The sequence below is a fragment of the Penicillium odoratum genome (assembly GCF_028828045.1).
Source record: "Penicillium odoratum strain IBT 22623 chromosome Unknown utg000001l_segment0_segment0, whole genome shotgun sequence".
NCBI classification, from domain to species: Eukaryota; Fungi; Ascomycota; class Eurotiomycetes; order Eurotiales; family Aspergillaceae; genus Penicillium; species Penicillium odoratum.
Window position 1 is genome coordinate 3,199,988 of NW_026643143.1, and position 14,015 is coordinate 3,214,002.

A 14,015-nucleotide genomic window follows, 5' to 3' on the forward strand; every position below is an offset into this window, starting at 1 on the left:
GATGAAACAGGAACACCACCTTTCTATTATAAAACATGGACTCTCAAGGAGTCCTTCGAGTGAGAATGCATTACGCATCAAACTCACCATCATAGTTGCCATAGATTGGCTTGCGGCGGATGGTCTCCTCATCTTCACCATATCCGTACTTAATCCACATGCTCTTCCAGAAGGGAACGGGCGCTGGACGCTCCTCGCCTAGGATGTATTCCTTCTGCTCAGCGATGCGCTTAGAACGGGCCTCGTCTTCAGGAGAAAGGATCGTAATGTTCATGCGCGAGGCAATGCGCGGGTCCAGGACAATGTCATCTAGCCACTCGCGCTCCAGCTCATCTTCTTCACGCTTGCGGACGGACTTGTGCCATTCCTTCTCTTCCTTCTCCAAAGCAATTTGTTGCTCGTAGGTACCACGTGGAACGTCGGTAGCAGAGCCATCGGGGGAGGGGGTGGAATCGACGGCGGCACCACTCAGCTCGGAATCCGCGCTGAAGGAATCGTCACGATAGGGTCTCGAGCTGTTGGCGAGGACTAGACTGGCGACCTCACGACCGATGTCCTCGGCGAGGTGGCGCTGGTTGAGGTAGCGGTACATGCGGATGGGGGTGTTCAGGAAGCCGAGGATGTGGGGGAATTCGATGGGGACGGAGCTGTCGAAAGACTGTGGGAGAGAGGGGGCGAGGTGAGCGGAGGGATATTCGGCAGTTGTAATATAGGCAGGGGTAGGTCCGGCGGGCTTGGATGGCTTCTCCTCCTTCTTCTCCTCTGCTTTCGCTTCTTCCTTCTTTTCCTCTTCGATTTTCTTCTCGAGCGTTTCGAGGGTCTCTACCTGAGACTGGCCCTCGACGGGAGCGTCCACGGCCGCAATCTCCTGGATTGGCTCTTCGGACATCTCCGGAACTGGAACATCAACGACTGGAGGAGCTGGAGCATCCATGGGGCCCAGCCAGCCCTCATGTAAACCTCGGACATACTCCTTCCAGGTGTGTCGCCCAATCACCAAGTCACCCTTGGGACCGGGTTCGTCTGTAATGCCGATTGACTCCCGTGTCGCCAGCACAACTTCATCAACACTGGGCTTGTGAGCATCTGTGCTCGACTCGCCGGCCTTGCGCCTCAACTTTCGGATGTTCTCCGCTGTGCTGGCGCGCACCTGGCCTTCCCGTCGGCCCTCCACCACGGTATAGTCCAAGGCCGCAGCCGTCAGGATTGGCTTCACGTATTCCTTGAAATGGTCTCTAGCAACTTTCAGACCATCTCCCGGCGGCGCGGCGAGGTACACGGTCAATCTGCGGCGCATCTCCTCAACAGGCAGCGGCTCTTTCGCAAGATGGGCAACAAGCTCACACCATTTTTGCTGCGAGCGGCGCTTTTCTCGGCGGTCGTAGATAATAGCACCGGCAAAGGATCCAGTAATAGTAAGGAAGATCATCCAATTTCGGGAAGGGAGTTTGAATCGAATGTTAGGTAGACCTGTTGATTTCACAATTGGCATTAGTGTTTTTGTCCGAGTTGCCGCATTTCGGGGGAGAATAAAGCTTTACCCATCATTTTGAAGACAGGATTAGGTGGCTTGGGAGCAGCCTGGGGCTTAGCAGCCCCTGCGGGCGCTGCTGAATTGGACGAATCCGCCATTATTTGGATGTGAAAACCACAGTGACAGTTGCGGTTGCCATCCTGGATCTGGAAAAAAGTCGCCCGAATATCGGGGCCAGAATTGATCCGCGTCACGTGTGAGTATAGATAAACATTTTTCTGAAGTGACTTATCCCTTTGTCTTCCCCTAGGGTTTTTGAGGAAAAAGTATCACATTATCTGGCAAATGCGACAATGAAGCTCTCGAGATAAGTAATTATTTCTCATGTCGGAGTTTGACATGCAGTCAAATCTTCTTGTCCATAGTGTCCGCGGAGAGCGTATCCTTCAGTAACGCTATCCCCGTTAGCAATTCAGCTGGAATGTCTCGTAACTCTGAATCAATCAGGGGGCAATTTACCCCTCCCCCTGGATAATCGTGATCAACATGTATCTACGTTTATGAAATCATCCAATAGTTTGGTCCATAGACCCGATAGTCGATCTCGGATCTAAAACCATCTTTGGTAATATCCAAGCAATAGGCATTAGATCTCCATGGTTCAGTGAAAAGAGGAAATGATTGGATTATATAGATACAGAAGAAAGAAAAGTAAAACGCTTACAGCCTGGTGTGACCAGCCATGAAACTCCAGGGGGAGAAAGGCTATATAGCAATCACCAATAATGGTCGGGGGTGGATTATTCTTTGCCTCCTGAGAGCCACCGCTCCTTCTCAAACCTCCCCGCCTTCTCCTTTACCCATCACCTCCCTCCTTCCCCCACCATCTTTTTGTCCTAAAGTTCCCTGGGAGTTGGGCCCACTGTCACGATGGATCCCAATAACAATCCCAACAACCGCAACAACATGAATTACGGGTACAATGACCGCAACTATAACGCGGCTAACAGCCGCGCCTATCCCACCACTCCGTCCGCTTTCCCCCAGCCAATTTATCAGACTCAGGGGGCTCAGGACCACATTGACCCCTCAAACCCGGCTTATGCTCCTGGATACTTCATGGCCAGCCCATACCCGCCCCAGAACCAAGCCCAGGCCCAGGCTCAGTATGTTCAACAGCAGCAATATGCGCAGCAACAAAACCTGCAGTCGCCGCAGCCCGCCTACCAGAACCGCATGGGTTATGCCAACGATGGTACCAACGGTCTGATCCAGCAATTTTCCAACCAGGATCTCAATGCCAATCGTGGGGGTTTCTTCGGTCGGACAAATCAGCCAGCTCAGCGGCCTCGTACCGCGGGAGGCTCTCCAGCTCCAGGCCAGGCCCAGGCCGCACACCTGGTCCCTCCCGTACCTCGCAGCCCTCGCCCGCCGGCGGAGAACGAGGAATTGCAGCGATTCCCTGACCGGTACTCTGAGAATGTCCACAAGCGGGGTAAGGCAGCGAAGGAATTGGTGACGGTCTTTTTCCATGAGAACATCGAGCGTGCCCGGGATCGTAACATGCGGTAAGTTTTGTATTTCCGCCTGAGTTATTGCAGGCTTCATCTCATTTGAGTTATTTTGGTTACTGACTGGTTTTGTTTGGTAGATCCGTGGACCTTGACAAGACCCTACGGGACCCCAACGTTGCTGCTGAGAAGAAGAAAACGGATGCCGAAGTGATTTCGAAGAGAGAATCAGACTTCCTCCGATTCCTCCGAACCAAAGAAACCCCTCAAAACTTCCAGACAATTAAGATTATCGGAAAGGGTGCCTTTGGTGAAGTGAAATTGGTGCAGCGCAAGACGGACGGGAAGATTTATGCCCTCAAGTCTTTGATTAAGACGGAGATGTTCAAGAAGGATCAGCTTGCACACGTTCGTGCTGAGCGTGATATCCTGGCGGACTCGAAGGATAACCCTTGGCTGGTGAAGCTGCATGCCTCATTCCAGGACGCGGCTTACCTATACCTGCTGATGGAGTTCTTGCCTGGTGGTGATCTGATGACTATGCTGATCAAATACGAGATCTTCTCCGAGGATATCACTCGATTCTACATGGCAGAGGTTGTCATGGCCATTGAAGCCGTCCACAAGCTTGGTTTCCTTCATCGGTAAGTTTTTCAGCCCTGAGTGATCATGTATAGCCTCTGCCAGAGCCTGATGCTAACAAACTTTTGTAGCGACATCAAACCAGATAATATTCTTCTTGACCGTGGCGGCCACGTCAAGCTCACCGACTTCGGTCTCTCGACCGGAGGAAAAAAGACCCACGATAACGCTTACTACCAAAACCTCCTCAAGAACTCAACATCAAAGGACCGCAACCGCAACTCCGGTTACTTCAACGATGCCATCAACCTGACTGTCTCCAACCGTGGTCAGATCAACACCTGGCGAAAGTCTCGTCGTGCCATGGCGTACTCGACTGTCGGAACTCCCGACTACATTGCCCCCGAGATCTTCAACGGCCAAGGATACACATATCTGTGCGATTGGTGGTCTGTTGGTGCTATCATGTTCGAATGTCTTGTTGGCTGGCCCCCGTTCTGTGCTGAAGACACCACGGACACTTACCGCAAGATTGTGAACTGGCGTGAATGCCTATACTTCCCTGATGAGCTGGTTCTCTCGCGTGACTCCGAGGGATTGATTCGGAACTTCTTGTGTGACCCCGAGCACCGTATCGGTAGCGAAGGTGGTCAACATGGTGGCGCAACCCAAATCAAGAACCATCCCTTCTTCCGGGGTGTTGTTTGGGAGCAGCTACGACACATTCGGGCTCCATTTGAGCCGCGCCTCAGTTCGAACATCGATGTATCTTACTTCCCCATTGATGAGATTCCACAAGAGGACACCAGTGCTATCCACCGTGCTCAGGCCCGTGCTATGCCAGAGTCCCAGGAGGCTGAGATGAGTCTGCCCTTCATTGGGTACACCTACAAGGCTTTCAATGCTTTCCAGACAACCTAGATGCTTGGTCATCTTGTTATTTTGTTTCAAAGATTGCCTTTGGCTTTCTGCCATGATAGAACCCAATGTGTGAAGGCGGGCAGGGCTTGCCTTACAGTGCTCTCTATCATACAAGGCCGTGTAATCTCAGACTGTTTTGATCTCGCCACGAATCGTCATTCAGCATATCAGCGCGATCTTTTCCGAATCATGACCCCGAGCGTTGTTTTTCGTTCCACTTATCAATATCTAGCGTCCTACGTGACGATGCTTATCATTATCGCATTCCCCGGAACAGATGGGAGGGCTCATTCAAAGTGTTTTGCATATCAGGTCATGATTTACATTTCATAGTTTGCAAAATCAAAACTATCCCCTCATTGCGATATCCTTGCCGGACTGATCTGTTTCCTGTGATAATTCCATGCTTAGCGGTTGGAAAATTTTGCTCAATCCCACCGCAGAAAGATAGATATCCAACATGATGCCATAGAAGCTAGCACTTGAGGCGGACAAGGAAGATCTCCGCCTGGGGAATGTAGACCGCGTGTACTGGACAATGCAACTATCTGGCCTCAGCCACAACAATATCGACCCGATTTTCAACGATTGTCCTTACATTATCTACTCTTCTGTTACTTGTGTACGTGGAACTTCTGGAAATCCTCTAGTAGACATACACAATAAACTGCAAGACCCCATCACCAAAAGTACCTCCAATCTTCACGCGAAGGCCCTGCAAGGGGCAGGAGTGTCAAACCCAAAGGCCTCAAACGTAGAAACGATAAATGCCTAGCAGCGTGGATGTCCAACCCAGGTGATACGTATCATTTTCAAATCGTCGTTTGCTAGGCCGGGTTAAGTACTTTGAGTGAGGTAACTTCGCATACTGCAAATCTTGAGTCGCGGTACTCCAACAAGGGATTTGAATTATCCTAGTTCCGCTAGGGGTAAATATGAGAAAGAGTCCTATGCCGTGATCCTGTGGAACAAAATGATTGGAGCGAAGTTCACCTTTATCGTGATTATGTAGTACAATGCAACGTTGACGAATTCGTCCAACCTCGCTATGCATGAATCATTGCTCTCATCCCACCTGGGATCTTTAAAATTGTATCAACAGATCCCGTGTCTGGTCCCTCAAGTCTAGAGGATCGAAATTTCTTCAATGTCTCGAAAACCAAGCCCAAGATTGCACCCCACGATGAGTGCACCGGATTCTTCCCATACTGGGACTCGCAAAATCACCACCAAGATGCTCCTTCTCACAATCTGCGTCTCGGGCGCTGCATGGATCGCCGAGTTTGACAACGGCTACACTGGTATCGTCCTAGTCATGCCTGCATACCAAAAAGCGTTTGGTCACTGCAAGCAAGTCCCCGACCCGACCGGAGGAACGATGGAGCAATGTACCCTGACCACATTAAGACAATCCCTCATCAGCGTGAGTATATTATTTATGGCAGTCGGATGCGCACTAGCTGGCTTCTTTGGCTCGGTCCTCGGTCGCAGAGCAACCATTCAAATCGCCTGTCTTTTCTGCATCATTGGTGCCGCCGGCATGCTGGGCACGTCGGGCAATTTCCTGAATTATATGGTTTGTAAATGCATCAATGGAGTCGGGATCGGTCAGCTTTTAGCTTCGAGTATTGTTTACGGCTCCGAGTGCGTTGTTGCAAGTAAACGGGGCCTGTTACTCGGCATCTACAACATTGGTCTTGCGATGGGCAATGTGACTGCGGCAGCTGTATGTACTGGATCCGCGACCCTATCGCCGCATAATGACTGGCAATGGAAGACACCGATCATCTGTCAGATCCCACTGGGTATCTGTCTTGCTCTCGGCGTGATGCTGTTCCCGGAATCACCTCGGTGGTTGTTACTGAAAGGGAAAGATGAGCAAGCGCGGAAGTCTTTTGCTATTTTCCAGAATCTGGATCCAGATTCAGATGTCATCAAGGACCAGGTGGACGATGTGCAAAAATATCTTGATTTTGAACGGACGCTTGACGCCAGTACATCCTGGACGGAGATCTACCGTGGAGTTAACCTGCGACGAACCGCCGTTTCCGCGCTCATTCTCATCGGACTCGCTATCTCAGGCGTCCAATTCGTGGGACCATATGCAGCGCTTTTTCTTAATGGCCTGGGAATAAAAAATCCGTATCTGATCAACACCATCGTTGGACTATGCATTTTCGGTGGTGCCTTCATCGGCCCTTTAGTGCTGGATTACGGCGGAAGACGATTCGCCATGCTTTACGGATATGCAGCCATGGCTGCCTGCATGCTCATCCTGTCCGCCGTAAGTACAGCACTGGGACAGCATAGTCCAGTGGCTCAGACCGTTGTGGTTGTCTTTCTCTGTATCTGGGCATTCGTCTTTGGCGGATTCATTGGTCCCAGCGTCTGGCTTGCTTCGGCTGAGATGCACAGCGTTCGGATGCGTACGTACGGCCAAGCACATACCACGTTCCTATACGAGATCTTCAGCTTTGGAGCGACATTCTGGACGCCGTACATGTTGAATGTCAAATATGGCAATATGGGATCTGACGTTGGTTATTTCTACTTTGGCGTTACAGTCGCAGTCTTGATTTTGGTGTTTTTGTTTGTGCCAGAGACTTCAAGATTGACCCTTGAACAAATCGATGATTGTTTCTTATCTGGGAAGAGAGCGTGGAAGACCTCGACAAAAAGGAATATAGCTATCTCTCGAGGTGAATTGGTCGAGACCGTGAAGTCTGAGCATGATGCACTTCAACTTGAGATCTTCCAATCACAAAGTGCATCTCCAAGCCAATAGATCGATCATTTTATATTCAAGTAAGGCTCGGATTTCTCTTACCGAAATCAAATTAACTACGATTATCTTGATGTCTCTCGCCTTAATGTAGCAGATGATAGATCTTATAGCCCCAATAGTGGGTCCATAAACTTTATTAGTAATCATCTAAATCCGCGCTCCGAAAAGAAAATCCCGACATTCAGCTTATCTTCCCCCATTTCCCACGTCACATCCCTCGAAAGAACCTTCCAGCGCATCATCTTCGCAAACCCCCCCACAAACCTCTCAGAATGTCTCGCGAAGCCTACCAGGTCCCCTCCTCTGTGGGAAACCAGAACGCCTTCAGCAACGATGGCGGCATGGCCATCGAGGTTCCCTCTGTCGTTTACCTGTGTGGCGAGTGCTCTGCCCGTGTCCCTATTAAGCGTGGCGATCAGATCCGCTGCAAGGACTGTGGTCACCGTGTGCTCTACAAGGAGCGTACCAAGCGGTGAGATTAAGTTTCAGCTTCTTTGGAGGCCTTCTCCTTCTGGCGCATTAGCTGACCTTCTTTTCTGCTGAATAGTATGGTGCAGTTCGAGGCTCGGTGAAATCTACACGGATATGTGATGGGGAATAATGGTCCTGGCCTGGACTTGCGGTCCGGATGTTAGGAGTTGAAGGAAAAGAGCTTGTGATAACTTTGCGCTTTTTCATTCTCGTTTTGACGAATTATGCATCAAATGGCGCTTTGGGAGTTTCAAACAAATAAATTTCATACATATGAGATTCGACAGCCTCTTGTAGGTGGCCGTTATACAAGATCAAAAAGCGACTTTACTCTGGTACGAATAAACCAGTTATTTTCCTTTGGGAAGCCTTGCTATTTTAAGTAATCCATTAAATAAGGATATTGATATCTGTCACATTATCATACAGAAATGACAAATGAACTTGACGTAAACCTTTCCATTTTTCATATGAACCGAAAGTCTCATGTATTATGAGTAGAAGATTTTAAAGCCCGAAATGGTAGATCATAAACAGGAATATGACAGTGGCGGGGCTTATTGAAGTTTGTTGCTGATTTCGATGAACTTCTCCAGGGATTGGAGAGCCTGGCCACTCTCGATAGCCCAGCGCGCCCGGCGCAATCCCTCCTTCCAGCGTCCACCACCTGGTCCACGCTCTGTGATGACTTTACCGTCATCGCCAAAGCCCATGTTACTAGTGTCAGCCTCACAAATGCCTGAGGTAACGAGCAGAGCGGCAACATTAATGAGAACAAATTCCAAAATGGGGTCGTCTCGAGGCAGCTCATTGCGAAGAATGCTCATCAACTTCTTGGCATTGTCCTCGGGCATCTTGCGCCCAAAGACCTCACTCAGAGAATGAGTGCTGACTCCAAAGTCTGAAGGGTGGAGCTTGAAGGAATCTACCTCAACAATGGTACGAGAGTTCTGCTCATCATCACCACTGGAATCGGCACTGCCACTACTCTCAGAGGAAGGCTTATAGTTCGGATTGGGGTGCTCCGTTAGTCTCCAGCAGTTTGTGTAACCGGCACAACTGATCTCATCCAGATCCTCCTCACCACATACCACCAGGGCTTTCTTGGCCCCAGCCTGCTTGAGAGCATCCACGAAGACGGGGCCCAGGGACTGGTAAGCCACTCCGACAACACGAGCTTCAATGGCCCACTCGACAGGGTTCGCGAGAGGTCCCATAAGGTTGAAGATAGTTCGGAGACCAAGACCACGGCGCACGGGGTTGGCGTATCTCATACCGGGGTGGAAATTGGGAGCGAACAGGAAGGAATAGTTGGTTTCAGCGTACACTTGCGCGATGTTGTCTGCGGTGACCGCATCGATATTGGGCGCAATAGGAACGATTGCCTTGAGCACATCTGCAGATCCAGAGAAAGAGGTCTGGGCGCGGTTTCCATGCTTTGCAGTCATCAGGAGCGGGGAGGCAACGATCGAGGAGGTTGTCGATATATTGAAGGTTGAGTGGGAATCACCACCAGTTCCAACAATATCGCACTGGAATGAAAGAGGACTTGTTAATAAGAGTGATACGCATATGGCAATGGAGTTCAATCATACCAGGCCACCATTGTAATTTCCCTCAGCACGACCCCGCAGCTTCACAGCCTTCTCCAAAGAAGCCTTTTCAATTGTGCTAGCCGCCTCTCGCATACGGTGGGAGCATTTCGCAATTACATCAGCCTGCTTGTCCTTGCCAGTGGAATGAAGCAATGTCAGCAAAGCTGCAGTCTGAAAGAGCGAAATTCGGTCCTCGAAGATCAGTGCAAATGCTGAAGCAATGTCATCCGCGCTAACTTGGAACCCGGGATCGGCGGGGTATGCCAGGCGCTTGAGAAGGGGAGAAATTGAAACCTTGTCAGGCTCATTGGATTTTTCAATTGTAGACATTGTGAAAATCGTATGTCCGCGGTTCGAAATCAGCAGAAAAGAATTAGCCCAGTCAATGGGCAAAGGTATGACACATATGAACAGAACAGAACAAACATGACTCAAATGCCCCTCCTCACCGCAGCTAGGGATGGCAGAATCATATACCGCCCTTAATGCGCTTGACTGCTTCGGGAATCAAAAAATATCACCCGAAAATACCGATTTCAATGTTCATCCGGGGGCTTCTTGATTCTTGATCCACTCCTTCCATCTCGCAATTGCTTGGATTTTCTTCTATCCAGCAACACACCACAATGCCACCTCGGTTACAGATCTCCTCGCTTCGGCGACACGCCCTGCGATGCCCATATGAACTTCAGATTGTCAGGAAAGCCAGCACCGCAGCTGTGACACCTGCGGCGCCCATTGAGCAAATGACACGCTCACCAGTACCAATCTCGCGCTCTCCTCCTACTCAACCACCGTCGCACCGTAATCCCGAATACCGTCGGTCACAACTTCTCCGTCAATATACTTCAATCCTCCGTACATCTCCCCTGATGGTGCTGTTCCAACACAACAACCTCAAGTCTATGGAATGGGCTTCCATTCGACGAGAATTGACGAAGGCCCTTGAAAAGGTGGATGAGAAGATTGCCGCCGAGGGCCGGACATTCCCAGCGTTAGCTCCCTATATCAAGATCCAGACTGTTCAGACCAGCATCTTCGAAGTTGCCCTGCGCATTGTGGAGCACTTCCGACCTACTGAAGCTGCATTGGCTTCCGGAAAGGCCCCAAGCGCCGTCGACCCCGTTATTCAGACCTCTGCCGAATTGCCCAAGTTCAGCGGCTCCCGGGACGATCCCGCCCTTACCCACGACCTGTCGCGTACCGCCTACGAAGCAGTGAAGCACTTGAAGGGCCGCCACGAACTTGCCGACGTCCTTGTCGGTCCCATTGCCATCCTTTCGATCCCTACTGTCTCTCCCGAGCACATGAAGGCCGCTTTGTCGATCCTTACTCCCAAGGAATCCGGCTTCCGTGCCCCTACCCGCAAGGCCAACCCAGACTACCACGAGCCCATTGTGCAGATCGGCTTGCAGAAGCTGAACATGTTGGCTGCGCGTGTTGACGGTCAGATCTTGGACTTGAACCAGACCAAGTGGGTTGGAGGCATCGAGGGTGGCATGGATGGCCTGCGCTCTCAGCTCATTATGGCCCTGCAGAGCATGGGCTCCAGCGTTACCAACACCCTGGAAGGCACTGGAAAGAGCCTTTACTTCACCATGGAGAGCCGGAGAAGTGTTCTGGAGGAGGAGCAGAAGCCCGAGGGCGAGAAGAGCGAGTCGTCTTAGTTTGATCAAGGCCATTCGGAATCTTTGTATAATATGTCATATAGTTGGGAATTCCATCCTGCATCTTTTGTCCCGGAAGGGTGTATACTGTTTTAGCAATAACATTGAAGTCAATTATTCACACCGTCCAATTATATTCCAAGTGTATACCTACGCGGTTTAGAGCATCGCCTATGTTTTGAAGTTGGAAGTAGGCATTGAGGTTGATCAAACGTGTTTGACCAAAAAGAATAGAAAATCAGACAAAGGTAGAGAAACCCTCCCCACCCCCCACCCAAGTGTATCAGTTCTGTCTAAGACGAAGTTTGGCGTTCATGCCCACAATACAACGCACAAGATCCCAATCACCATCATGACCAACCCAGTCCGTCACCAAGATACCGGTCGAGCAATCACCATCATCGTCTTTGTGACGACGGCAAATGTAGTCAACAATAGCCGGATTAACCTTCGCAGCAATCTTCTCCGGCCAAGTATTAGTCTTCCAGAAGTTACTGGCGCTCAAAAAGTTGATAAAGAAAGGATACTTCCGAGTCTCCTGTACACTTGGCAGCACACCAAACGGATAATGAGCACGTGAAGCACGATCAATCTGCTCCTTAACATACTCAATCTTCTTCTCAATATTAGTCGTTTCCTGGACCTCATAGAAATCCTGTATACAGAGCTGTCCACTCGGGCAAGTCGCGTTGGGGGTATTATCCTCCCAAGCAGCAGCATCAATTCCCCACCCATTCCCTCCATGCTCTTTCTTCAGCTCCTCGGGCAAGTTGAAGCGACGAATAAGGACTACCTTGCCACGCGCCTCACCCAGTGTCGGAATCTTAGGTCGAACCCACCACCGACTACCATCATTGGCGTAGTGCTGTTGCAGGATACGAGCCAGTTGCTCATCTTTCGCGTTTCCGGCACCTTCACGCTTAAGCGAGATAATCAACGACTCGGACGGGTTCTGATCCAGGAACTCGTTGACCTCATTCATCAGGTCGCGGAAGTATTTGTTGCCAGTCAGCGAGATCGGGAATACGCTGTGTACTAGGATCAGCTCATCCTTTGCTGGGTTATCGGGGTATTGTGGCTGAACACGGATATCGAAGAAACGAACACCGTTCTTCAGTTGCTCGCGTGGGCTGACGGCTTGACAGCGCACGGAAGGTGGCGCCATGTGGCATGTTGGCGAGTTGTGGGTGCCAGGGATAGATAGCGCAGAGAGTAGGATGTCATCGCGCAATTCGTGCATCCACGCATTCAGGTTTGCAGATGAGAAAATGCTTAGATGAGATTCCGGGGTGATGTAGATGCCCGTGAATCGGAATTTGGGGTGCTGGACCAGTGCATTCATGGTAGCCGACTCGAGCGTCGGAACTGGAGTTTGAATTTGGTGTCGCTCGCCTTCGACCTCGAAGGTCAGACGCATGCGCTCCTTATCAGAGTTCTTGAAGGCTCGGCGCTCGGTTTTCTTTGTTGTGAATGGCTCCACGCGGATGTCGAGGCCTTGTAGCTCCTCGAACGGCTTTGTTTGTTCAGTGACCGCGAGTACTGGGGCATTGGCGCGGGTTTGGTTCGTGAGAACTCGAGTGAAATTTCTGGCTATGTGGGTGATGTCGGTGTTGGACTCCGGCGCCGCGAAGCGCTCAATGCGTTTCAGGACGATTGGAGTGGATGTGTCATTTCGGATGGTGAGAAATTCGGCGACCATGATGAGCGGGTACCAAGGTTGGAAGGAAGCTTCGAGGAACAATTGGTATATCGGGGATGAGAAAGATGCATTCAAACATCGGAGGAAACTGGGTAAATTTACCCCTCCACCATGGAATCTGCAGGCGATCGCCTATGGGCCTTTCTCTCTTGGCATTGACTCGAACATGATAATTCTGAATCCCATTCTTGAAAATGTCAGAAACCAATCATTTGAGTTCACAACTCAGCTCTTATGAACCAATTATACAGCTGCCGGAGATATTTGGAGTTATGACGCACTTCAAAACAATTAATGTGGGGTACACCTTCATAGCATGCATACTGTAGATAATGCTAAGGATTTTGATTTCGTTCATTGATCTCCTGAAGATCATAAAAGAGTTCAAGTAGAGGACTAGTTTGCACCTATTCAGCTCCTTTATGTGTTCTGATAAGCCCTTCTCATATTGATTGCACCCGATTCGCTACATGTAGTAACTATGATTTCAAAACACCATCTTTATCCATGGCTTTAATATGACTTGACAGACATGTTTTTGCATAATTTGTGGCCATTTCGCTTGAAAAATCTTAAGAACCTCGAAATAAACAAAAGAGGCTTTATGAAAAAATAAGACAAGATTTCCGCAGGCAAGTCACCAACACTTTCTAGCAACCCTGGCATTCCATGCACCCGTTGCAAAAACATTGCTTATACTTAGACAATCGCTTTATCAATCAATAAAGTTGAGAAAAAGCTATCAAGTGAGACATGGGGATATGTTTCCCTGACGGATCCAATCCTTCAGCGTGTGATAGCTCTGGCAGATGGAAAGAGAGCTATGCCACATACAGTAGAAAAGCAGAAGGCAGTCTGTAGTATTGGAGAGGAGATATCAAGTCGCTAAAGATCTTCCCAATCACCATAGGTTTGTCTTGAGGTTGCTGTAATTGCAACCCAGCTGACATGTCGTCGAGCTTTACAGTACCATTGTCATTCATCGTGCTTAAAAAATTTGGGTTTTCAATATAACTTTGTAGAGGGATAGGTCAAAGGGGTACCTGACTCGAAGCCAAGTTATCCCAGCTCGAGTTAGGCACCGTGCAGAATAAATATCAATTGGGGTGACCGTCTTGAGATTGAACCTTTATATCAGTCATGTATCGGCAATGAGGTGGATATTTTCAAGTAATGAAAACCTTCGCCTATCTCCAATTCTAGGATCAAGCCCCTTCCCCGCAAACCCGATGCTGGGTCCTGCGGGGTTTTGTGCAGCACTGGCCCCCGGCTAAACACTGATATTGAGAGAATGATGGTTCAAACCTTGG

At 49.8% G+C, this 14,015-nt stretch overlaps 7 protein-coding genes across 7 annotated transcripts; 4 read left to right on the forward strand and 3 right to left on the reverse strand.

Annotated features, from left to right (window-relative positions):
* Positions 1-70: 70 nt before the first annotated feature.
* On the reverse strand, positions 71-1,632 carry N7520_001215 (Tim22-complex subunit TIM54; the record flags this gene model as incomplete). Its single annotated transcript, XM_057135150.1, has 2 exons — positions 71-1,470; positions 1,542-1,632. The coding sequence occupies 2 exons, from the start codon at positions 1,630-1,632 to the stop codon at positions 71-73; spliced, it is 1,491 nt and encodes a 496-aa protein (XP_057001086.1).
* Positions 1,633-2,404: 772 nt separating this feature from the next.
* N7520_001216 (serine/threonine protein kinase CBK1) lies at positions 2,405-4,488 on the forward strand (the record flags this gene model as incomplete). Its single annotated transcript, XM_057135151.1, has 3 exons — positions 2,405-3,042; positions 3,126-3,629; positions 3,699-4,488. The coding sequence occupies 3 exons, from the start codon at positions 2,405-2,407 to the stop codon at positions 4,486-4,488; spliced, it is 1,932 nt and encodes a 643-aa protein (XP_057001087.1).
* A 1,183-nt stretch (positions 4,489-5,671) lies between these two features.
* Positions 5,672-7,273, forward strand: N7520_001217 (uncharacterized protein; the record flags this gene model as incomplete). The annotated part of the gene is made up of 1 exon (XM_057135152.1): positions 5,672-7,273. The coding sequence occupies one exon, from the start codon at positions 5,672-5,674 to the stop codon at positions 7,271-7,273; it is 1,602 nt and encodes a 533-aa protein (XP_057001088.1).
* A 272-nt stretch (positions 7,274-7,545) lies between these two features.
* N7520_001218 (Rpo12/RPC10 RNA polymerase subunit family protein) lies at positions 7,546-7,845 on the forward strand (the record flags this gene model as incomplete). The annotated part of the gene is made up of 2 exons (XM_057135153.1): positions 7,546-7,745; positions 7,821-7,845. 2 exons carry the CDS (start codon positions 7,546-7,548, stop codon positions 7,843-7,845), a joined length of 225 nt encoding a protein of 74 aa, XP_057001089.1.
* A 456-nt stretch (positions 7,846-8,301) lies between these two features.
* Positions 8,302-9,669, reverse strand: N7520_001219 (anthranilate phosphoribosyltransferase; the record flags this gene model as incomplete). Its single annotated transcript, XM_057135154.1, has 2 exons — positions 8,302-9,276; positions 9,340-9,669. The coding sequence occupies 2 exons, from the start codon at positions 9,667-9,669 to the stop codon at positions 8,302-8,304; spliced, it is 1,305 nt and encodes a 434-aa protein (XP_057001090.1).
* Positions 9,670-9,965: 296 nt separating this feature from the next.
* N7520_001220 (mitochondrial 54S ribosomal protein uL10m) lies at positions 9,966-11,006 on the forward strand (the record flags this gene model as incomplete). Its single annotated transcript, XM_057135155.1, has 1 exon — positions 9,966-11,006. The coding sequence occupies one exon, from the start codon at positions 9,966-9,968 to the stop codon at positions 11,004-11,006; it is 1,041 nt and encodes a 346-aa protein (XP_057001091.1).
* A 283-nt stretch (positions 11,007-11,289) lies between these two features.
* Positions 11,290-12,705, reverse strand: N7520_001221 (phosphatidylinositol-specific phospholipase C; the record flags this gene model as incomplete). The annotated part of the gene is made up of 1 exon (XM_057135156.1): positions 11,290-12,705. One exon carries the CDS (start codon positions 12,703-12,705, stop codon positions 11,290-11,292), a length of 1,416 nt encoding a protein of 471 aa, XP_057001092.1.
* Positions 12,706-14,015: the final 1,310 nt, after the last annotated feature.